The sequence below is a fragment of the Puntigrus tetrazona genome, chromosome 20, assembly GCF_018831695.1.
Source record: "Puntigrus tetrazona isolate hp1 chromosome 20, ASM1883169v1, whole genome shotgun sequence".
In the NCBI taxonomy this organism is placed as follows: domain Eukaryota; kingdom Metazoa; phylum Chordata; class Actinopteri; order Cypriniformes; family Cyprinidae; genus Puntigrus; species Puntigrus tetrazona.
The window spans coordinates 25,802,661-25,827,660 of record NC_056718.1 but is presented as its reverse complement, the minus strand read 5'-3'; the positions used below and the strand labels follow the sequence as shown (position 1 = coordinate 25,827,660).

The 25,000-nt window shown below is 39.4% G+C and overlaps 1 protein-coding gene across 9 annotated transcripts in view; it reads right to left on the bottom strand.

The window, feature by feature from the left end:
• LOC122324336 (1-phosphatidylinositol 4,5-bisphosphate phosphodiesterase beta-1-like) overlaps window positions 1-25,000 on the bottom strand; it is a 52,441-nt gene that overhangs the window by 1,255 nt on the left and 26,186 nt on the right. For 5 of the 9 annotated variants that reach the window (XR_006247150.1, XM_043218685.1, XM_043218688.1 and 2 more), the window contains exons 16-23: window positions 10,860-10,986; window positions 10,679-10,732; window positions 9,088-9,283; window positions 8,861-9,017; window positions 7,825-7,901; window positions 7,588-7,677; window positions 7,443-7,500; window positions 6,266-6,352 (exon numbers count right to left, since the gene is read on the bottom strand). Coding sequence is in view for 6 of the 9 variants with exons in the window: in XM_043218685.1 (XP_043074620.1) it covers window positions 6,266-6,352; window positions 7,443-7,500; window positions 7,588-7,677; window positions 7,825-7,901; window positions 8,861-9,017; window positions 9,088-9,283; window positions 10,679-10,732; window positions 10,860-10,986 (846 nt within the window). In the remaining 3 variants the exon portion in view is untranslated. Of the gene's footprint in view, window positions 1-6,091; window positions 6,117-6,265; window positions 6,353-7,093; window positions 7,191-7,442; window positions 7,501-7,587; window positions 7,678-7,824; window positions 7,902-8,860; window positions 9,018-9,087; window positions 9,284-10,678; window positions 10,733-10,859; window positions 10,987-25,000 lie in introns of those variants that run through there. The other 4 variants (XR_006247151.1, XM_043218690.1, XR_006247152.1 and 1 more) reach the window with 3 other exon arrangements.

Below are 25,000 nucleotides of genomic sequence, written 5' to 3'. Positions count from 1 at the left end.
AAGAAAATCACGAAAGGAAACCACGCAAAACAGAAGCCTCCAGATCAAAACGTCTCAACTGGTTTTGCTTCACAGATTCCTGTTCAATGGTGTGCTTTCTTTTATGTCTTTATTGTGGGGATCCACCGGTCGAGAAGCTCTGATCTAGAGCGTAATCACAAAGCAGATGTGAAGCCACAGCCACGTCGTGTGAGAGAATACAGCACCGTGACACCAATAAGCACATGGATTAAACAACAAAATAAAGCTGCACCGTGTTAGAATGAGAGTAAACCCTCAGCCTGGGGTTAAAGGTTCAGATTAGAGACGCTCTCAGAAGTGTTAAAAAGTCAATGCCACACAATTTCATCTCATTCAGCGTCTGCCTCCTCTGGGAGAGACGAGGATCCTGTTTTTCTCCAGGCACAGACACCCCTAGTGATTAAAGATGTCAGAATTGTATTCATTCTGACCCAATAATTGCTTTACTGCTTGTTTGACTGGTTAACTACCCCTCTCTCTCTCTCCTGGGAGCGGTGTAATTAAAGAAAGATGAATTGTGTCAAAGACTATGATTTCAAACATCGGCACTCGTCCGTGATCTGAGAGCGCCCCTGATCTCCGCTCGCGCCGGTGAACCCTCAGAACAGGGTTAGTACTTCCATGCACTGCTTTGAGCTGGTTAAGTCAAGAAGCTGTGAGGGAAGCCTGGTGTAAAGTACAGAACACTCATTTCTCCTGAACGCTACTCTTGTACGTCCTCTTCAAACCGGTTTAGCCTCATCATCTCAAAGGTCACCTTCTAGAAAATCAGATTTTCGATGTCTGACGGCGACGTGTCACGGCCAGATGGCTCCTGCACAAAGCCTGACCTACTTTGGGGAAGGACATCTGCTGTCCCCTGCTGGACGAGACACTGAGGCCCGGGACTGAAGCGGACGCAAGCCTGACTCGGGCCAAGACGCCCGGCTGTGTTCGGCTCCTGTCAGATGAGCCACGTCTTTATCACCTGGGCTCGGAGCTAATTAAACATTACAGGCGTGGAGATGACGAGGACTTTTGGGGGTCATCTTTAATCTGTCCTTCGGTCCTGAACAATCTCCTGCTCTTCGCTCAGTTCCTCCTCAGCACTGACCTGGTCTCGGTTACACTTGACTTTAGACTATACTAACTACATATCTATACTAACTACTTGTCTACTAACTCTCAGAGTCGACTGTTAGGGTAGGGCTGGGGTTAATAGAATCAGTTGAAAAATACTTTATGATTAACATTCATGATAGTCAGTAATTAGTGGAGCCTTCAAAAGAAAGTGATATTAAGCAGAGAGTCTACTAATACTCTAATGACTGCTAGTTGACTAGTTGGTTAGTTAGTTAGTAGACTGTCTAAAGAGGACTATCGAAATAAAGTGTTACCACCCAGTCTTGGTTATTTGTGTTAATGTTTTTTACTTGTTGTTAACTAACTATTCAAAACTGACCGGCAGCCATTATTGTGAAATAAGTTTATTTTTTGTGAAATTAATATACTGTATTTAATTTCTGTTATGCTTTTAATGTTTTGTATTTTGAGTGTATTTCATGTTAAAAAATGTTATTTATATCAAAACTACGGACTTTTTCTATGGAAGCCTGTTTCGGCCACTGAAAAAAAAAGGTTATTGCGACTATATCTGACTTTTTTTCTCAGAATGGTGTGATATAAACTTGCAACTGCGAGTTATAAAGTCAAATTTTGAGCGGAAAAAAGAATGATATTAAGAAAAAGCCTTTTTAATTGTTATATACAGTGGCTTCAGTGCTGTTTATTCCTTAGTTTCTTCTGAGCTGTGTTTTCAGGCAAAATCTCGTCACCCCTTCATTACGGTGCACTTTTTCTGATTTGTAGATTATACACACAACAACATCTTTGCGACCCTTTTGCTTTTTCAAATCAATCAAGTCCACAATTTTTTCGGGTCACACAGAGAAGTCATAAAAGTCACAACATCATTCTAATGAAGTATCGATTTTTATTATTTCCAAAAGAAAAAAAAAGCAGAAACAACACGAGATGGTTAAGATGAGCTCGCTCACTGATTCTAAACGAATACACCTAAGAAGGACACTTAATTTCTAGAATTGATTACAGACCGTCTCTTCATTTAATAACAAACTGTTCTCTCTCTTCATTATACATCCCTATCATTGTATTCTTCTGCTTTCTACTGTTCAGTGCTTTGATGCAACCTGTGTTGTTAAAAGCTCTATATGAATAAAAATGATTGATTGAAGGTCCTCAGCAGAATCAGCTGTTTTATCTTTTTATTATGTCTTAACCCACATGAGGTAATCTTTTTAACAGCATACCAAACAAAATGAACGATTGATACCCTGCCCTTCTCTTTGAGTATTTGTGCAAAACAAAAACTGATCCGTTCAGTTCATTCCAGAGCTTTCCCTTCAAATTAAAATACATTTTACACGATGCCGCTGCGATAAGAACTGATCAAAGTTCAGACACGCTTTTACTGTAAGAAATGTGCAGAGTCAAGAAGGATGACAAATCAAAGATCTCCCTCTCCTCAAGCTCAAGACCTGAGAAACACCTCAAAGTCTCTGACCTAAAGAGACCTGCGGATGAAAGCACATTCTAGTTTCTGTTCACTCCCGATGCGCAGTTAAAAATGTCTTTCCTCAAAAGACTAGTCATCTGTCAACAAACCACACACACGTCCAATTCCAGCGCTCTCTTAAAGCACTCGGGGAGGAGAATGACCTTCTTCAACATCTGTCCTAATTCTGGTCCGCCATCGAGGGATGTGAAGCTCCTGGAATCTAGATTGGGCAGAGATTGAATACGTTCCCGTTTCACACTTGTCACGTGTGCGTTTCCAAGCGCTCGCTAAAAGACCCTTCAGCATCTAACGTTTGAAGCTTGACGCTCACAGAGACTCTCTAATCAGCAGCGTTTGATTAATACTTCTCGCTGGGCCGAGAGCGGGTTATTTCCAGCCGGAGCGCTGAGCGCCGGGGTTTGTTTGTGCTCCTCAGGTCTTTATCGAGTGACAGTGCTTCCCCTGGCGAGAATCAGGAGGCTCGTGTGAATTATTAATGATCACATCAAACACGAGGAGAGCGTGGTCACAGCCAGAGAAGAGCTAACACAACGCTTCAATCTGCTCCGAGCGTCTCACAGACGTCTCCATCTGTCTGACAGAAAAATACAGCATGCTGCACGACCGCAGTGCTTTGAACAATAAGATGCCCATGAAGGTAAAGTTCACATCTACCAACACTTATGTCTTCCCAAAACCATGTGTCCGAAAGGGACCAGAAGCTCACTAAAACGGATCTAATGATAAATAGAGATGGGTATTTGTGACATGATGGAATGAATGCTGTTATCTAATGCTAACATCAAAGAAGATCGGAGGATGTGAATGGAGAAGAGGCTTTACAACGCTGAATAAAGAAGAAACTGCTAATCGTTTAACGAATCGACAGCCTGTTTTTCACTAAACAATACTTTTGGATTTAAATATTTTTAGAGTTTACACTGAAAAAATGCTTTTTTATAGAAGTCACAGTTTCACACATTCTTATGGGATCCGTAAAGTCGACTGTGTAAACACACACACACACACACACACACACACACACACACACACACACACACACACACACACACACTCTGACTGAAGACAGATAACTTGGATCACGTTTAATGGTTTAAAGGATTCTGTATGGATGAATAAGAAATGTCACCGGTCAAGAAAAGTCAGTGACTTATTTCGGTGTTTCCTCTAAAATATTTAAATCTATTTAGTGTAAAACATGCTGAAGATTAGCAGATAGGCTGTCGATTCATTAAATGATGAGTTGTTTTCTCTTTATTTAGTCTAGTGAAGTCTCTTCTCCATTCACATCCATTCAAACCGATCATCCTCTGGTCTCCCGTCCGTTAGCATTAGCCGTGATGCTCTTTTGGCTAATGGCTCCAGGCCTGACTTCTACAACACGTCCCTCTCTGGTTATTATGGGGTTAAGAGCGGATGAGTGTTGCTGTGGCGACGGCACAGCGCTCCTGCCGCTTCATTCAGCACAAGACCTCAGAAACAGCACAGGCTTAGCGTTAGCATGAATAATACTAAACACTGAGCTCACGAGGTTCCAGCGTTCATCTCTCTGGGAGGTTCATGAAACAAACACCAAAGATGATTGTACCGCTAGCAGGATGCTAGCGGGCGACAGCAGCTATCGGCTTCACGCTTGTCTCTATTTAAACACAGACACATGTTCTCACAAACATGAATATAGGCTGCTGCTAGAGCTGTGGCCAATCTCTGGCTTTCATCGCTGAGGTCTCTGAAGACCCAGGATGCTTATAGCTGTCCATTAGTGCCTGATCCAAGCGCAAAAATAGGTCAGGCCTCTCTCTCTCTCTCTCTCTCTCTCTCTCTCTCTCTCTCTCTCTCTCTCTCTCTCTCTCTCTGTCTCTCTCTCTCTCTCTCTCTCTCTCTCTCTCTCTCTCTCTCTCTCTCTCTCTCTCTCTCTCTCTCTCTCTCTCTCTCTCTCTCTCTCTCTCTCTCTCTCTCTCTCTCTCTCTCTCTCTCTCTCTCTCTCTCTCTCTCTCTCTCTCTCTCTCTCTCTCTCTCTCTCTCTCTCTCTCTCTCTCTCTCTCTCTCTCTCTCTCTCTCTCTCTCTCTCTCTCTCTCTCTCTCTCTCTCTCTCTCTCTCTCTCTCTCTCTCTCTCTCTCTCTCTGTCTCTCTCTCTCTCTCTCTCTCTCTCTCTCTCTCTCTCTCTCTCTCTCTCTCTCTCTCTCTCTCTCTCTCTCTCTCTGTCTCTCTCTCTCTCTCTCTCTCTCTCTCTCTCTCTCTCTCTCTCTCTCTCTCTCTCTCTCTCTCTCTCTCTCTCTCTCTCTCTCTCTCTCTCTCTCTCTCTCTCTCTCTCTCTCTCTCTCTCTCTGTCTCTCTCTCTGTCTCTCTCTCTGTCTCTCTCTCTCTCTCTCTCTCTCTCTCTCTCTCTCTCTCTCTCTCTCTCTCTCTCTCTCTCTCACTCTCTCTCTCTCTCTGTCTCTCTCTCTCTGTCTCTCTCTCTCTCTCTCTCTGTCTCTCTCTGTCTCTCTCTGTCTCTCTCTGTCTCTTCACAGGGCAGATTTCAGTTTTGTCCTGGTTACTTTACCTTCAGACTGGCTCTGCATGCAAGCGGAAGCTGTGTTCAGTGTAACAGTGACTCGGACAAAACAGATCACAGAACGACTCCAACAGATCACCAGTCTGATGGAAAGATAGGCCTAGATGAACTAAAGCTTCATAACGTCTCTGATCTGGTGCCCTCTAGTGATGCCAAACACATCCGTCCTTCAGTAACAGACTCAAACAGCAACCGCTTCTTCAATGCTGATCAGAACTGATGATTTCTGAGGTTTAATCCACCAAATAAACACCAGATCCAGGCGTCATAACATAAAGAAGTGAAATAGTTCACATTTTCTCACCAGATCAAAGTTTCTATGTGTAAGGAATGCTTTTCTTAAAGAAATAGTTCACCAAAAAAAATGATGATTCTGTCATCAATTCAAAATTTTTTCACACATAATGAAAACTGGTGGCGTTTGATGTTTGGTTTCATCCATCATTCCTCAAAATATTTTTTGTGTTCTACTGAGAGAAGAAAGTCCTACAGGTTTGGAGTGAAATATAACAGAATGATCATTTTTGGACAAACTATCCATGTAACAAAACGCAAAAATAAAACATAAGGACATACAGTGTGCATACTGTAAACATCCTGATCAAGACAGTGACAATCAGCACAAACACATGTTGGGTTTCATGTTTTGTGGCTTTTCCCCTTTAAGGAAAAGGCTTTTGGATATAGCTTCCATATTTGTCCTCATAACATAGGGTTTACCAGGACCACAAATTCACACACACACACACACAAGCGCACACACACACACACACACACACACAGGTCAGTGAAAGCTGGTTGCTGAAGGACGGCTGGATGAGGTCGTTATGATCCAAAGTTTGGGTTTTGGTTAATTTGAGCGGCTCAGGACATTAACCTGAACGTCAGATGAGTGTCTGAGATGAACTGAGTGCTGGGATGCAGAAGAGCTTACCTTCAACCTCCTGTGATCCGTCCTCCTAAAATAACAGCGACAGTGAGGAGACACGAACACACCACAGGTATACGTGTGTGTGTGTGTGTGTGTGTGTGTGTGTGTGTTTCTGCAGTGTTTAAACTTCCCCAAACTATCGTGATTCATGAAGCATGTCTTGGAAATGACCTGTACCTTTGTTTTGTCGTCCAGGATTTGTTGTCGAATATCTTTATGTTTTTCCAGCAATCTCTCCAGTCGTTTGGCCTGAGCTTCTTCCAGCTGCAAAACACACAAACATGTACACGCTCACAGACGTGACACAGAACCAACCCTTAAATAACTAATAACTAACCCCCAAACAGCAGCACCTGACCGGCTGATAGAAATCTTCACGCAGAACAGACGCTGGTCCAGACACACAGATCTCAGCACAATGCTGATATTATTTATCATACAAAAACACCCTAACAATAAAATGTTGAGCGGGGTCACAGTTGTGCCATTGTTCTGAATATAATCACAGCTGTGATTGGCCGCATTTGATCACATGACTGTTTCTGACTCTGAATGCCATATTGATTAAATAAAGCAGCTCATGAACTACAAACGAACACTGAGTTTACAATTTAATGCTCATTTCACTCAAAAACTCAAACACACAACCTCATAAAGCCCCTAACGCTAGCTTACTTCTATTCTTTTTCTATTCTATCTGTTTTCTTTTTATTGATTGTAAACTATATTAAGAGTTAGATTGTTACGATAAAACAAGACAAGTAAAAATGATTTCAGAAAAAGTTCATCATTACAATAAAATATATAATGTATAAGTAATAAATAAGAAAGTATTCAAAAACTGATACCAAAACATGGGACTAGCAAAAGATAAAACTAAATTATTTTGTATGTTTAAAAAAACTTTTTTTTTTTTTTACAAGACAAACATTGTTCCTTGTTCTACATGTTTCACTAGTCCTTGTTTTTAAGAATTCATAGAAACTAGCGGGTCATAGCACATACACATCCCTGCTCTTTTGTTGGTCTTTCATGGCTTCCATTGCTCTTATCTGTAAGCAGTGCTAGATGTAGATGTATAAAGCTGGTGGTTTGTCGCCCCCTGCAGGAGCAAAATATACATTCAATCAAATGATCTTCATCCTGGCAGCAGGGTTTCTTTTCTCTCTATTAACTGAAGTCTATTTTGAACAATGATATGATTTAACTTTTTTCTTGGGTACGTACACAACCTGATCAGAAGAGTTGAGGATGGCTAATAGAAAATATTTGTCAGAATATACAACTACTTTTGATTGCCGGTCAAATGAGAAAGACAGCGCTAACTAGTCCATGGTAACCAGTATCCACTCACCCGTTTGATGGACTGCACCACTTCGTTCACGTGTGATCTGTTCATCTCCATCTTTTTCCTACAAAACAGGATAACTTTAGCTTCAGACTAGCCTTATCAGTTTTATCAATTCTGAAGATCTGAAGATAAAGTTAAAGTCCCTCACTCCTCAGTCAGAGTCTTCTCCAGCGTTCGGGCTTCTTGAAACTTCTCCTGACGCCTCTTGTCCATCCTTTTCTTCAAGTCTTTGTTTTCTCTGAAAGAAGGATATTTTGAGGGACAGTGGTGTCCAAACAACACAACGCATTTGATTAAATGGACAAAGACATTTTTCAAAAGAAAGTCCAACAGGTTTGAAGGATGTGATGATTAGTGTCTGAAGGATCGCTGTATTATCTCTCACTTCTCACACAGGTCCTTTAGTTTCTTCAGCTGGTTATTCTGACACTCTTCTGCCACGGCCGTCAGCTTCTCAACGAGCTACACGCAAAAGAAAGCCAACATGGATGTAAGAGCTAACGAGACAGGAAACGTAATCTGATTGGCTGACTTCTTAACATCCAATCAGCAGCTGATGGGCAGAACCAATCCCCGCCTTCTATTTGTGTGTTTGAACAACTGATGACACCTTTATTCATAGCAACTAGTTAATAACTATATTAGAATTTCTAAATCTAATATATCATGTGTCAGGCAGTCATTTATACACTGGTATACAGCTACTGCAGTTAGGGTACAATATTATAATACACTATTATATATAAGTATTAACCATTTCAACCATATGAAGTACAAAAGACTAAATCCTATTTTATATTTGAAATATGTATTTTAAACATATACATGTATCATAAACACTGCCCATCGCTGCTTCTGTAAATCAGTTTGTGCTGCAGAAGTTGTATCTGAACTGGTACAACTGCACAAATATCGTTGGCATTAATATTTAAAGAAATATATTTTTCAATATAGAAATGTAATTAAAAAAGATACTTTTAGCCTGCTGCAGGTTTACTGTGCATACTTAAGAGTTGGCAGATCAGATTAAAGCTGAAATTTGAGCGGTTTAGTTGTGTGGGTAGGTTTAAACGTGGGTTAAGCTGTTTACATTGTTGGATGGGTCAGTAATGTAATTATAAATGTAATTACAGAAATTAATTACAGATGTAAGTCTTTTCAAAATATACGTACAATGCAAAAACATGCATGTACACAATAAGTGCACTGGACCAAATTATTCATTTAAAGTACATTTAAAGTATTTAAGGCCACCTAATATAAAGTGAGACCAGTATTTTTCGCAACAATTTCTTTGGGCAAGTTTTTGACACAATTCCTCAGTAAATTCTGACCTGACAACAGCTTCAAACGTTTTCTAGCACTACAACAAAAAGTTGATGATGGCAGTACTCTGAGGTGTGACGAGGGCGAGCGCTTACCAGCTTCACATGTTCTCGTTTGAGGTACTTCTCGCTGTAGAACTGCTCCTGTCTGAGCGTGAGGAGCTGTCTCTGCTGATGCTCCTTCAGCTCACTCAGCTTCTCACTTCTCTCCTGCTCCAGAGCCAGCAGATCCTGATCCTGACCCGACACGCTCCTGCGGGAAAACAACACCCATCAGACGACGGAAAGCGAGCGGACGGCAGAGACGTCTCCGAGAAACTCACCTCTTCTGCAGCGCTGACCTGCGCCGGACGAACTCGCTGTGCTGCTGCTTCTGTCTGGACGTGTGCTCGTTGATTAGCTCCGCCGCTTTCTTGTTGTGTTTCCTCATGAGCTCCTTCAGTTCTTTGTACTGCTTCTTCTGTTCCCGCAAAAAGCCCTTCATCTGTTTCAGTTCATCGACAGACTGAGCGTCCACCTCTGTCTCACACACAGATACACTCATGTTAGATGTAATGTTTTTTATACTGTACAGACTGTAAGTGTTATTGTCCTACACAAACCTCCAACTAAACCTAAAGGAAACTACTGACATTTTTAGATTAAAAAAAAAAGATATTCTTTATGATTTATAAGCGTTTTGAAAAGTGGGGACGTGAGGTAATGTCCTAATAAGTCTTCTCCTTGTAATACCCATGTCATTGTACAAATTTGTGTCCTCATATGTCACAAAAACGCACACACACATAGAAAAACATTTAAACACAGAAGCCTATAACAAGCATATTCATTTCTTCAGTTTATTTATGGAAAAACAGAGATCCAACCTCCTATGTGTACTGAACTTTAAAAAGGCTAGACTGAATGTGAGCCAGCAGAGATGAGCTGAAACACACACACACTGGACACTAGAGGCAGAAATGAAGCCGTTTCCACGGAAACCCGGCCTGCTTTTCAGTTCTAAGAATGAAGAGAACGCATCTTTGTGAGAATTGAGATGTACTGAGGTCTTTAAGCAAAAAAAACAATAAATGTTCACTTTCAAGAGCTGATGAGTATTTGAGAGAGCGAGTGTAAAGTCAGACTTCTGTACACCAGTCGTCTAGCAGCGACTTCTGGGATCTTTCAAGTCTGCACTCAATTCCCAGATTTCCAGATTCCCGCTGTTAACTGATTGGAGAATTCTGTACGCCTCTGTACTTCCTCTTCCTCTGTACACCGCTAACAATCTTAATGTATGTTGCTGTACCATGAAATTTTAATTTCAAAATAATTAGGTTCTGGTTATGCTATTCTTCTGCTGACTCTTGAGCGGGAAGAGCCAGGGAAGATTACCTGGTGTGGTCTGTTTGGGGTTTTTTATGCTACTCTGCTGGTCTTAAAATAGGAGGATTGCCTCTGAAATGGCTTCTCTTTCCATGTCTTAGCTTTTAAGGAGCTCATGAAAAAGGACAGGGAACTAGGAATGGAGTCTTAAGAAAAATTATTATAAACCCAAAGGGAGCATATACAAGCAGAATAAAACAGGACCCAAAGGGATCCGTGAGGTACCCCATATGTAAGTGATGCAAAAGGAGAGGACGAATTTCACTGATCTATAAGAGAAATATGAAAAGAACCAATCTAACTGATAGGGAATCATGACTCATAGAGATGCCTTACAGCTGAGTTTAACTGATCATGAACACTGTAACTCCTGTTTATTACTGTGAAGCTGCTTTGAAACAATCTATATAGCATAAATCACTATAGAAATAAATCTGCACATGAAGAGATCCTCTGATGTATTTGAGTTGCTTACATCCTCGTTTATGACATGTTTACATGCAGCTGAGACCAGATCATCAGAGATTTAGGTGAACCTCTGAAACGTACCTGTTAAAACACTCTGGACCACATCCTCAGACCTCCCAGCAGGTTTGACCGACCCTGAAACACACACACACACACACACACACACACACACACACACACACACACAGACGATTGCGTCCTGATTATACTCATGAATGCAGCATTAAAGCGCAACCGCTGGACAGACCTGAGGAGGACGTACCTGAGGATGAAGTCTGGTGACTGACCACAGATGATTTGGGCGAGATGCTGTCATGGTTTAACCCGTTCTCTGCAGCGGGTTTTGGGTCAGTCTTGACCTCTGACACAGGTTCTCCAATGCCATTGACCTGCTCCAAACAAAAGCACATAGAGATCAGTGATCTACAGATGAATAGAAGCATCCTAAGAACAGCTCACAGAAAACATTTAATTCTGCATCACCCCTTACCTGCATGACTGGCCAGAGCGTGTAAACGTACCGCTGGTAACCCACCCTCAGCATGACAAAACTAATATGTCAACTGGTCAAAGACTAGTTTGCGGCTGTCAGCTCACAAGTGTTTGACTCGCTGCAGCTTTATAAGGAAACACCAGCCTGCAAACGCTGCATAAACGGTTGCTAGCAGATCATGTTGATTCAGCTGGACCGACGCTCTCAGATACAGCATACAAACAGACATTATATTTCTGGCATTTCTATCAAAGAACTTGCTTTTGTACAGTCCTCGATGTTGAAATATCAATTTCTAGTGCTGGAAAGTTTTTCCAGTGATTTAGTTTTTTATCTTGTTAAAAAAAACCTTAAAGAATCTTAAAGAACATTAAGCTGTTGAAAGAGTTAGTATTTACTATTTTTAATTGTTTTAATATATTACCAGTCCTACTTCATGTCCTATGAAAAAAGGATTTGCCATTACAACCAGTGAGGAGCCTTCAAGTGAATTAAGAGATGCTCTGAGCATGTTCAGACTCAATCAGCTCAATCTCGATCAGCTCCCTCGTTCAGGAGTAGATTTGAAAAGACGGACCGTTTAATCAAATATTTCAACAAACACAGAATGCTAGACTGGTAATGAACACACATAATTATCATTTATAATTAATACTTGACTGAAATGTTTAAGAACATGTAACAGAATGAGGTGATTAAAGAGAATAAAAAGTAATATGAAAATTATATTGGTCCTGTGTGTTGTTTATTTTTTCTAGTTATGACATTCTAATATGTCGCTGGAAGTGATCACTGTCCTAACGTGCATTGAGTCAGTGAACTTATCATGAACCCATGTACACCTCGACTGATTCCTGAGTTCAGGAGCTGAGGAGCTGATTGAGAAGCACCCGCAGAGAACATGCCTGTCGCCATAGAGACACAGACACACCTGACAACAACCCCAGAACTGAACTCACTCTCTCTCTCTCTCTCTCTCTCTCTCTCTCTCTCTGTCTCTCTCTCTCTGTCTCTCTCTCTCTCTCTCTCTCTCTCTCTCTCTCTCTGTCTCTCTCTCTCTCTCTCTCTCTCTCTCTCTCTCTCTCTCTCTCTCTCTCTCTCTCTCTCTCTCTCTCTCTCTCTCTCTCTCTCTCTCTCTCTCTCTCTCTGTCTCTCTCTCTCTCTCTGTCTCTCTCTCTCTCTCTCTCTGTCTCTCTCTCTCTCTCTCTCTGTCTCTCTCTCTCTCTGTCTCTCTCTCTCGGTCTCTCACTTCCGGTGTGAGCGTGGGCGTGAGCGCAGGTGTGTGGAGCGTCGTGTGGAAAGGCGTGAGTGAAGCGGTTTTCTATCTTTTCTTTTCTTATCTTATATTTTCTTTTCTTTATTTTTTGTTTGGCTTGCATCTTTATTTGTGTAGTTTTGAGGGCCGAGTGTCTTCCGTGGAGGAAGCATGTCGGCCCGTGAAGTAAACGGAGGCGTCACGGAGTTAAAGTAGCGTCTGTGGTGAGCATTGAAGCGTGTTGTCTGGCTGTATGAGAAGTAGTGGGACATTCTAGCGTTTTATCCGCGTCTAGAATGAATAGCGCAATTGTCGTTTTTCTGGATAGCGTAGAAAAGGCAAACGAGCTGGTGGAAAGAGGAATTGTCATTGACGGGGAATTTGTTTCGGTTCTTCCGCTTTCTTTGCCAGCGAAACGAGTTATTTTGTCCAATGTACCACCATTTGTTAGTGACGAGATCCTAACGCAAGCGTTGGCACGTTATGGAAAAATAGTTTCACCTATAAAGAAAATCCCAATCAGTAGCCAGTCACCTCTACTGAAACATATCGTGTCGTTTATCCCAGATGACGCTGACTTAGATCTAACGCTAAGTTTCAGAATTGATGATTTTAGCTACACTATCTTTGTATCTACTGGTAAAGTCAAGTGTTTTGGATGTGGACAGACAGGGCACGTAATTCGGAATTGCCCAAATAAAAATGAGGAAGGAGATACAAACAAGGATGGAACAGGTGAAAATAGAAAGGATTCCGAGGAGGAAGTCCAGGAAATAGTTTCAGATGTGGTGGAAAGGACGGTAGAAGCTGAAACAGAGTCAGGCTCTCTTCAGACTGAGCGTACGGAGATAAACTCTAATGATTTGCCTGAAATTACTGATGGTGGAGAAAATCAGATCTTAGCAATGGATGAAGCAGCACAAGTGTTCCCGGAGCAAGAGCAATCATGCTTCAAAACCCCTAAAAAAAAAGAGGAAAAAGATGAGTGCGTGTTTAGAGGCTACAGATAATGATCAAGATGAGACCATGCTAGAAAGCGAGAGCGACAGCGACTCATCAGAGTGTAGTGTGGGTCTGTCCCAGGGAGAAGTCACACCTCGCAGTTACGGTCTTGAGGATATTAAGTTTTTCCTCAAGGCGACAAAGAATAAAAGAGGTGTAAAAGTACAAGAATACTTCCCAGATCTAAAACAGTTTGTTAATCAAGCTAAAATTCTGATGGCCAGTGATTTTTTCACTGATAGAGAGACATATAGGCTAAAAAAAATTGTGGTTAAAGTAAATAACTCTCTAAGTAATGATGCTGTTTAAGAAAAAAGTTTCTTCCTCTTGTACGAGAGACAAAGTTAAGTTTTTCTGTTTTTTCGTTTTTGTTTTTCTTTTATATGATGCTATGAATGGGATGCATATTGCATCTATGAATGTTAATGGTGCAAATAACGTTAAAAAAAGAGCACAGATTTTCCATCAAATAGAACAGAAGAACATACACATCACTTTCTTACAGGAGACTCATAGTAGCTCAGAAAATACAGCAGACTGGATGAAAGAGTTCAAAGGTGTATCTGTGTTGAGTCACTTCTCAAATGTGAGTGGGGGGGTTGCTATTTTATTCAGTGAACATTTTAAGCCAGTGTCGTATGACGTACATGAAATAGTGAAAGGTAAATTGTTAAAAGTCAGAGCTGTTTATGAAAACTCAGTTTTTAATCTTATTTGTGTCTATGTTCCCACTGCACCAATACAAAGGCTTTTATTCTTTGACATCCTTTGTTCAGCACTAAAAGATTGTAGCACTGATGATTTTTTATTTGTAGGCGGGGATTTTAATTGCACCGAACTAGATTTGGATCGAAACCGTGTGGAACCTCATAAGGCCTCACGAAAGGTTTTAACTCATTTGATTCAAAGACATGATCTGTGTGATGTCTGGAGAGTTATGAGTGGGAATGAAAGACAGTACACGTGGGCTCATGTACGGGACAATTATATATCATTGGCAAGACTGGATAGGTTTTATGTTTTTAAACATCATCTGAATATGTTTGAAAAATGTTTTATTACACCTTTGTCTTTTTCTGATCACAGTATGATAAGTTGTAAATTTATTTTATTTATTTATTGTATACATTTATTTTGAAGTCAGTTAAGACTAAAAGTGCATATTGGCATTTTAACACAAGTCTTTTAAATGATAAATTATTTATTGAATCTTTTAGATCTTTTTGGAAGGTTTTTAAAGAACAAAAATCTTCTTTTAAATCCATACAGCAGTGGTGGGATTACGGCAAAATACAAATAAAACAACTAGCACAACAGTATACTCGAAATGTCACAAAAGAACTTGATTATTTGGTAGAAATGCTTGAAACGCAATTGTTAGAATTACAAAAGCTGACTCAAACCTCAGGCAATAGTAAATTTTTGGAGACCTATTCAAAGAAAAAGGCTGAACTTCGAGAGCTTTTAGAACATAAAGCACAAGGAGCTTTGGTTCGCTCTCATTTCTTAATGATTGATCAGATGGATGCACCCACAACTTTCTTTTTTGGCCATGAAAAAAAGAATGGTCAGAAGCGTCTGATTCATGCCTTACGGTCTGAAGATGACAAATTATGTTTTAATCCCAGACAGATACGTGAGGTAGCAGTGCGTTTTTATCAGTCTCTATATAGAAGTGAACTTAGGCCAGAAAATAGAGGAAAATCTTTTTTCCTTGAAAATTTACCCAAAATCTCGGAGGAATCTAATGAAGAGCTGGAATGTAGCCTAACTCTGGGAGAGCTTTATAAGGCGCTCCAAGACATGGAGTGCGGAAAAGCCCCGGGTGTGGATGGGCTTCCAGTGGACTTCTTGAAGGCCTTCTGGCCGGAGCTGGGAGCTGATCTCCTAGAAGTCTTCAAGGACAGCTTGCTGAAGGGTGAGCTACCTTTGAGCTGCAGAAGAGCAGTGATTGCTCTCCTCCCGAAGAAGGGAGACCTGACCGAGATAAAGAACTGGAGGCCGGTAGCGACTACAAGCTACTGTCTAAGACGCTAGCAAACAGGATGAAAAAAGTAGTTGGTCAGGTGATTCACACTGATCAGTTGTATTGCATACCCAGCTGGTCAATTTTTGACAACATTTCTCTAATTAGAGATATAATACAGGTCTCTGATTTATTTAATATTGACTGTGGTTTGTTGTCGTTGGATCAGGAAAAAGCTTTTGATCGTGTCGAACATGATTTTTTATGGAATGTTCTGGAAGCTTTTGGTTGCTCTCTGTCAGGGATGTTGTATTCATTAGCTATTGAACCACTTCTCCAAGCTATCCGGAAAAAACTGGATGGTTTTAGTTTACCACTTCATGGTGTTAATGTCTGTCTGTCTGCTTATGCCGATGATCTTATTGTAATTGTTAACAAGCAAAAGGACATACATGTTTTAACTGTTTTAATAGAGGAATTTGGAGAGTGGTCTTCAGCTAAAGTGAACTGGAGGAAAAGTGAAGCCTTTTTATTGGGGGACTGGAAAGAGGGGAAACCAACTCTTCCTGAGGGTTTATGCTGGAGTCGGAGTGGTTTAAAAAATCTTGGGGTTTTTCTAGGAGATGAAAACACTTCACTAAAAAACTGGGAGGGAATTCTCAAAAAAATCAAGGGAGACTGGACAAATGGAGGTGGATTCTCCCTAATCTGTCCTATCGGGGCAGAGTGCTCATTGTCAATAACTTGGTGGCTTCACTTCTGTGGCATAAACTGGCCTGTATTGACCCCCCTGTGAAACTGATTGCAGAGTTGCAGGCGATTTTTGTCGATTTCTTTTGGGACAAGCTGCATTGGGTTCCACAGAGCACTTTGTTTTTACCCAAAGAAGAAGGAGGACAAGGGCTGATTCACCTACAGAGCAGGATCGCAGCTTTTCGTTTGTGTTTTTTACAAAGACTTCTTGATGGACCGACAAACGTGAGCTGGAGGAGAATCTCTTGCGTGCTGCTCAGGACTGTGGAGAATCTAGGAATGGACAAATCTCTCTTTTTAATGGACCCCAATTGCTTGGATTTTAGTAAAGTCTCATCTTTTTACCAGCATCTTTTTAAGACTTGGAGCCATTTTTCTATTCAAAGAACTGAAAACTTTCACTCTATCTTCTGGTTGTTACATGAACCTCTGATTTTTAAAGCGAGACTGGACATGTCTTCATCCACTTTTTTACCAGGTTTTAACAGGACACTATTAAATTCAGGAGTTTTTATGTTAAAACATTTATTGTCTTTAACTGGTCCTCATTTTAAAAACGTAGAAGCTGTCACTGAGAAACTTGGTTTTAGATCTGTGCGTTTGGTCACTCAGTTTTTAGCCAAGCTAAAGGAAGCACTTTCAGAGGAGGAAAACAACATGCTCGAATAATTTTTTTCAGGGATTCCGTCCCTGACAGTGAAGATTTGTTTCCTTGCTTAGAAATTGAACCAATCTTTGAGGGTGCTCTGGTTCTTTTCTTCAAAAGAAAAGTTTTCACTTGTTGATTTTTTTCTGTTTCAAGGAAAGTGTTATATAAGATGTGTGTGCTCATTTTTAACAGGAAAGCACTTGATAAAAGAGTTGATACCCCTTGGCGTGCTGTTTTAAAACTAGAGAGTAATGTAAGACCTGAATGGAGAGTACTATATAAGCCACCATTACCTAAGAGAACGGGAGACTTGCAGTGGAGAATCCTGCATGGGGCTATTGCGGTGAACTCTTATTTCAATTTTAGATTCAAACATTTGTCCAAATTGTCCTTTTGTTCTCAGAAAGAGACTGTTTTTCATGCTTTCATGCAATGCCTCAGACTTAAAACATTGTTTACGATGATAAAAAGAATCTGTGAAGGTTTTGACGAATGTTTCTATGATCAAATTATTGGGTTCAAGTATACACAGAAGAAACGCATTAAGTGTGAACTATTGAATTTTATTCTTGGTCAGGCAAAATTAGCCATTTACTTGAGCAGAAAAAAAAAAATAGAAAGGAAAGAGGATGACAATGTTATTGCTGTTTTTAGAGCCTTAATGAAGACAAGGATTTTAATTGATTATAGGTTTTATAAAGCTATGAGTGATCTTTCTACCTTTGAGTTAAAGTGGTGTAGTCATGAGGTGTTGTGTAAAATCGATGGGGAAGAACTTTTCTTCTGTTTTTAATACAGTGGTTCTGTAATATGAATTGTGATGTATTATTGTGAATTAATTGTGGATTTTTATGTTTTGTACTTTTCCTGAATTGGTTAATTAAAATTTTAAAAATCAAAAAATCTCTGTCTCTCTCTCTCTCTGTCTCTCTCTCTCTGTCTCTCTGTCTGTCTGTCTCTGTCTGTCTGTCTCTGTCTGTCTCTGTCTGTCTGTCTCTGTCTGTCTGTCTGTCTGTCTGTCTGTCTCTGTCTGTCTCTGTCTGTCTCTCTGTCTGTCTGTCTGTCTGTCTCTGTCTGTCTCTGTCTGTCTGTCTCTGTCTGTCTGTCTGTCTCTGTCTGTCTGTCTCTGTCTGTCTCTGTCTGTCTCTGTCTGTCTGTCTGTCTGTCTGTCTCTGTCTGTCTGTCTCTCTGAGTGCATGCTGGGGCGAGTGGGCGGAGTGAGAGCGTTTGTCTGCGAGTTGAGTGAGTTTTCTCTATCTTTTCTATACTTTCAATACATTTAGGTAGTTTTGTTGGCGTTTGTTTTAGAAGAGTGTTTAAGGAAAGTAAGGCGCTGTCGATCAGCGTGAGCTGATTGAAATGGCAGCACCTGGAAGTGTATCGCTTGATCAGTTAACGCGGCGGGATGGCATTAAAATTGTCCCTGCAGAACGTTGTTCTGTAGAGGAGTGCACCTTAGCAGTCGCACAGGTTGTTGGTCACAGAAGCATTCTGTCAGCATCACGAATGAATAGTGCAGTTGTTTTGTTCTTAGATGATGTAAGTAAATTTAATGAGATCGTTGCGAGTGGAATCGTAATAAAAGAGGCTTACACAGCGGTGATGCCTTTGATGCAACCAGCGAAGAGGATTTTATTGTCAAATGTCCCACCGTTTATCAAAGATGACGTGATTGAAAGGGAACTGGCAAGGCATGGGAAAGTTGTATCGCAGATAAAAAAGATTAACTTAAACTCTAAATCTGCGCAGCTTAAGCACATTGTTACTTTCGAAGACACGTATATATGATTCTTAATAATGGACAAGAATTGAATCTTGCACTGAAGTTTAGGATTGACGATTTTGACTATGTCATATATGTAACATCAGAAATAATGAGATGCTTTAAATGCAATCAGGAAGGGCACCTTGCTCGTGGTTGTCCAGAGAACGAAGAACGGGAAACAATTCAAATCAATGTTGGAGAGGAACCTGAAGAAAATGTTGCGAGTAAAAACCAACAAGAGGAGGATAGGGATAAAAATGACAATGAGAAACATGAGGATGGTGAAAAAAATGATCAAGGAGTTAATCTTGAAGAAAGTGTGAACAGAGATAATGAAGAAAAACTAGTACAGGGCACAACTGAAACTGCAAATGATGCTGTTAGTAGTCTTGTGGAAGCAGAAACGTCTAGGGACATTGATATGACGGATGATGACAGTCTTTTTAAAACACCAACATTGAAAAGAAAAACTACTGGGAAGAGAAGGGGGAAAAAAGCAAGGAAAGAACGGGTTCAGGAAAAACAGATGAAAGAGAAGATAGGTCATGAAGTTATTTCCAATCATAGTAATTCTGATGAGTCTTTAACAAAGAGTGAGAGTGAATCTGTGAGCTCAGCTGATTCAGTTTCTCTTAGGAGATCTGAAAGGAATGCTTATACCCTTGAAAAGATCAAAGCTTTTCTGCAGAGTACAAAAGGAATGAAGGGAGTCCAAGTAGAGGATTTTTTTCCTGATCGGGAGTTGTTTTTAGAGTCAGCAAGCGTGTCAATGAAAGAAAAAGGGATGGGGGGTCTTACAGAACAAGAAATATACAGGTTGAAGAAAATTGTTCAAAAGTTGAGATCAACCATATTGAATGATGAGAAGGCAATGTTTTAATTTTTCTTTTTCTTTGTTAAATTTTTGTTTTTGTTATGCTCAGTCTCTTTTTTTTTATTTTATTCATGAGTAATCTGAAACTGGGCAGCTTGAACATGAATGGTGCAAGGGATTATAGAAAAGAGCAATGCTGTTTGAATTAAGCAAAAACAAATTGATGTCATGTTTGTTCAGGAGACTCATACTGATGTTCAAAATGAAAGTGAATGGAAAATGGAGTGGGAGGGGAGGTGATTATGAGTCATAAGACTAATATCAGTGGAGGTGTAGCCATTTTATTAAGGAAAAATATAATTCCAGTTTCTTTTGAGGTGGAAAATATAGTTGAGGACAGTTACTGAAAGTAAGAGTTGAGTTTGAACATTTTTTTGTTGTATTTATAAATATATATGCACCGGTTTTGGGAGGTGAAAGGGTTTTGTTTTTAAATAAAGCTAGAGATGTAGTAGAAAATTGTAAACCTGAAGAATATCTATTTATTGGGGGTGACTTTAACTTTTTAACTTTAAAGAACCTCATATGGAATCGCAACGCGTTCTGCGACAGATTACAAAAGAACATGATTTATATGATATTTGGAAAGTGTTGAACAGAACCCACAGACAGTATACGTGGACACAAGTGAGAGAATATCATATAACAATGGCTAGACTAGACAGGTGGTATTGTTTTAAACACCATTTTAATACCATTAAGTGTTGTGTAATTTCACCTGTAGGCTTTTCTGATCATTGTTTGGTTAGCTGTAATATATTTATTAACAATGTTAAACCAAGAAGTGCATATTGGCATTTTAATATTGGACTACTGCAAGACAAATTGTTTTGTGAGGTTTTTAAATCTTTTTGGGAAAATTTTAGGAATAGGAAGTCATCCTTTGTTTCTCTGCAACAATGGTGGGATAATGGAAAAATACAGGTACAGCAACTGTGCCGTTTATATACTCACAATGCTTCTAAGAACATTTCCCAATTGTTGGAAGCTCTAGAGAAGGAAATTTTAGAGATACAAAATTCCTTGGAATTGGTGAGAGATAGAGAACGTATTAAAGTTCTCAAAAATAAAAAGAAAGCTTTAGATGATTTGTTGGGTATTAGGGCACAGGGTAAAGGTAAGGTAAACTGGAATAAGAGTGAAGCTGTTATATGTGGAAAGTGGGAGGCTAAATGTCTCCTAATCTACCTGCTGGACTTGAATGGAAGAAAAATGGCTTTAAACATTTAGGTGTATACCTTGGAGAAGATTCGATATTGCAAAAAAACTGGGAGGGTGTTTTAGAAAAAACAAAAGGACGACTGGAAAAGTGGAAATGGCTGTGGCCTAAAATGTCATTTAGAGGACGCACCATAATCATCAATAATTTGGTTGCTTCAACATTCTGGCATCGCTTGGCATGTACAGAACCCCCAAGTGGACTTCTTGCAAAACTACAGGCTCTTATTGTGGACTTTTTTTGGACTAAGTTTCACTGGGTACCCCAGAGTGTACTGTATCTCCCTAAGGAGGAAGGGGGTCAAGGGCTTGTTCATCTGGCCAGCAGAGGAGCAGCTTTTCGTTTACAATTTATTCAAAGATTTTTAACTGGACCAGAAGATCTTGTGTGGAGGAATGTTGCAAAATTTATTTTGAGTCAAGCCGGAGGACTGGGACTGGATTCGACTTTGTTCTTAATGGACTCCAGCAAAATTCAGCTGAGCGGACTGACCCCATTTTATAAAGGGGTTTTAAAATCTGGAGTTTTTAAGAAAAGAAGAGGGGCTTCTGGTTTGTCTTTATATTGGTTATTGGAAGAGCCTATTGTGTTTGGAGCTAGGTTTGATGTTTTAAGTGAAACTACTTGGGGTTTCGAAAATGCATTCTGTAGAGCAAGAAAAGTTAAATTTTTTGACATTATAGCTGCTGGAGGTCCTGAGTTAAATAACTCACAAAAAGTTGCTTCTTGCATTGGGTTTAAATCAACAAGATTAGTAAGGAAATTACTGGATCTCTTAAAACAGAAGATTACTGTAGAAGAAAAATCTGTTCTTATAAGTTATGATGAAGGAAAGGTGGTTCCAAATAACAATGATCCTTTTCCAGAGGTTTTTATTACTCCTGATCTTAAAGGTGCAGACGGGGATTTGTTAAAAAATTTGGAGGAGTTAACTATTAATGAAGCTGATAGTAAAAAACTATATAAAAGCTGTGTCAAAATTTTAAATTTGAAGTCTTTAAATGGAAGATCTGATACTGTTTGGAGAAACAAACTAGGTTTGGATCAGAGTATAAAACCTGTGTGGAGAGTTTTTATAAACCTCCTTTGGAAAAAAGGTGGGGACCTCCAGTGGAGAATTTTGTATGCAGCGCAGTTGCTGTCAATTCCTTTGTGCATGTTATTAATCCAAATGTTTGTAACCAGTGTCCTTTTTGTGGAGAAAAAGAAACTATTTTTCATTGCTTTATGGAGTGTACAAGATTGTGTTATTTATTTGATTTTCTTACACTGTTGCTTGGTAAATTAGATGAAATTTTTACTGTACAGAGTTTTATTTTTGGATATCGATATTCAGCGAAAAACAAGATAAAATGTCAACTTTTAAATTTCATTGTGGGTGAAGCAAAAATGGCAGTGTATTTAAGCAGGAGGAACAAAATAGAAGGGTCAGAAGGATGTGAAGCTGTATCTATTTTTAGAAATCGGATAAAAGAGTGTGGGTTGATTTTAAATTTTATAATATGATGAAGAGACTTAATTTTTTCCGGCTCAGTGGTGCTACAATGATGCAATTTGCTCTGTTGTAGATGGATTTTCTCTTGTCTGTTACAGTGATGAATGTAAATGTAAACTTTTACTGTGAGTCATTAATTGTATTAGAATTGTCTTAAAGTGGAAAAGTTGTGAAATAAATGTTTGGTTAAAATTCTCTCTCTCTCTCTCTCTCACTCTCTCTCTCACTCTCAAACAAAATTCTTTTTTTTTTTTTTTTTTTTTTTTTCTTTTCATTTTGTAGCGTTGAGTCTGTGAAGGTTGTCTTCTGCCAGTATTTAGTACTGGCAGAATGACCTCAGGTGTGAGGAACCTGGACTTCCTCACGCGGCGTCATGCCATGAAAATCGACTCGAAGGCCAGTGTTGAGGAGTGTAGTCTAGCGGTGGGAGAGGTGGCTGGCTGTGAGAATGTTGTGTCAGCTTCAAGAATGAACAACGCGGTTGTTATTTTTTTGAAAACCGTTGAATTAGCGAACACCGTGGTTGAAAGAGGAGTTGTAATTGACAACGCGTTCGTTCCAGTGTTACCGTTGTCCACGCCGTCAAAGAAAGTTATCCTTTCAAATGTACCGCCTTTCATTAAAAATGAGGTGCTTGCACAAATGTTGGAGCGATATGGCAAACTAGTTTCACCAATAAAAATGATTCAGATCGGCTGTAAATCGCCATTACTAAAACATGTAGTGTCGTTTAGGCGCTTCGTGTTTATGATACTAAAGGATAACCGGGAAGAGCTGGACTTGACGTTTAACTTTAAGCATGAGGATTTTAACTACGCGATCTTTGCTACAACTAACAACATGAAGTGCCTTAGCTGTGGTGAAATAGGTCACATTGTCAGAGCTTGCCCGAGGAAAAAAGAAATATTAAAACATAATGTTTCATCGGTCTTGGTTGAAAGGACAGGTGAGGATAAGGAAACAGTGCAAACTGTTACGGAGGAAATGCCTACAACAACCAACGTAGTTGGGGAAAATACGGTACGAAAATCTGCGGATGTAATAGATTTATTAGGTAATACAGAAACTTCAAAACAAACAGATGAAGAAAGACAAACTGTGGTTGCGATGGAAGAAGACTCAGTATCTGATAAAATGCAGTCAGCTGATGGTTCAGGTGATAAACAGAGTTCTGACAAAATACAAAACATAGAGATGCTAGGAGATTGTTTTCTGGAAGAACAGGATGAGTGTGTCTTCAAGACACCAAGAAAAAGAACAATGAAACAGCGCCATAACAGTAAATCCAAAAAAATGGAAAAAGTTGGGAGTCAAACTGATACTGAAAGTGACACTGATCTTTCTGAGTGTAGCATTTCCTTTGATCAGTCTCAAGACGAGTTACCAGATCATTCTTACAGTGTAGACGATATTAAACTCTTCTTGAAAGTGACCAAGAATGCAAGAAATGTACGCATCACAGAATACTTTCCTGACTTGAAACAATTCGCTGAGAAAGCAAAAGTTTTTAGAAGTGAAGGCCTTTTTTCTGACCAAGAAATGTACAGGTTGAAAAAGATTCTCACCAAAGTCAATGTACAACTAGGTTTTAATGTTGGTAATGGGAAACATTAGATATTTTATTATTATTTAGATGATTCTCTATAGTTGCTTCTTGTGTATCCTTTTCTTCTCTTTAATGAGAGATCTTCATATTGCTTCTCTTAATTTGAATGGAGCACGAGAAGGGAAGAAAAGGTTTAAATTATATGAACTAATCAAGATTAAAAAAATAGACATTTTGTTTGCACAAGAAACACACAGTGATGCTTTAAATGAAGCTGATTGGGCAAGAGAATTTGATGGGTTATCAATTTGTAGCCACAGCACATCTTTAAGTGGTGGTGTTGCTGTCTTGTTCTCCAAGAACTTGATTCCAGTTTCCTATCAAATTGAAGAAATTGTAAAAGGAAGACTTTTGAAGATAAGAGCTCAATTTGAAAATCGTTTTTACGTTTTGTTTTGTGTTTATGTTCCCACAAAGGCAGCTGATAGAATGGTTTTTCTAAATGTTTTGTGTAAAGCCATAAGTGACTGTAACAGTGAAGATGTGTTTTTAATGGGAGGGGATTTTAACTGTACAGAAAATGCCTCTGATAGGAATCATGTCGAGCCTCATATGGCTTCTAGGAAAAGACTTGTTCAATTGATAGAAAGGCATGATTTAATAGATATATGGAAAAATTTTCATAAGACACAGAGACAGTATACCTGGGTTCATTCTCATAATAATATGTTGTCTTTAGCAAGGTTGGACAGATTTTATGGTTTTAGTCATCAACTTAATATTTTTAGAGATTGTTCTATTATTCCAGTCAGTTTTTCGGATCACAGTTTAGTGCAGTGTTTTTAACCTTGGGATGCATAAAGCCTAAAAGTGCAATGTGGCATTTTAATAATAGCTTATTAACCGATTTAGAATTTAGAGAGATTTTTAAATTCTTTTGGAATGACTTTAGAAATAGAAAGTCTGATTTCCAATCCTTGCAACAATGGTGGGACATTGGTAAAACACAGATAAGACAATTGAGTCAACAGTACGCTTGCAACATCACTAAAGACTTAACTGAGCTAATGATAAGTCTAGAAGAAGATATAAAGAAAATTCAACAATCTATTGGTACTGAACAAAATCAAGAGCTTATTAAGATTTTAGATCAAAAAAAGAAAGAATTGGCTGAACTTTTAAACCGGAAAGCACAAGGAGCTCTGATCAGATCCCGTTTTCAAATCACAGAGTGGATGGATATACCTTCAAAATTCTTTTTTAATTTGGAGAAAAAAAATGGTCAAAAAAGACTTATATATGGCTTACGCTCAAAAGATGGTACACTTTTGTTGAATCATACAGAGATTCGTAAGAGAGCAATGGAATTTTATGAAGAACTGTATA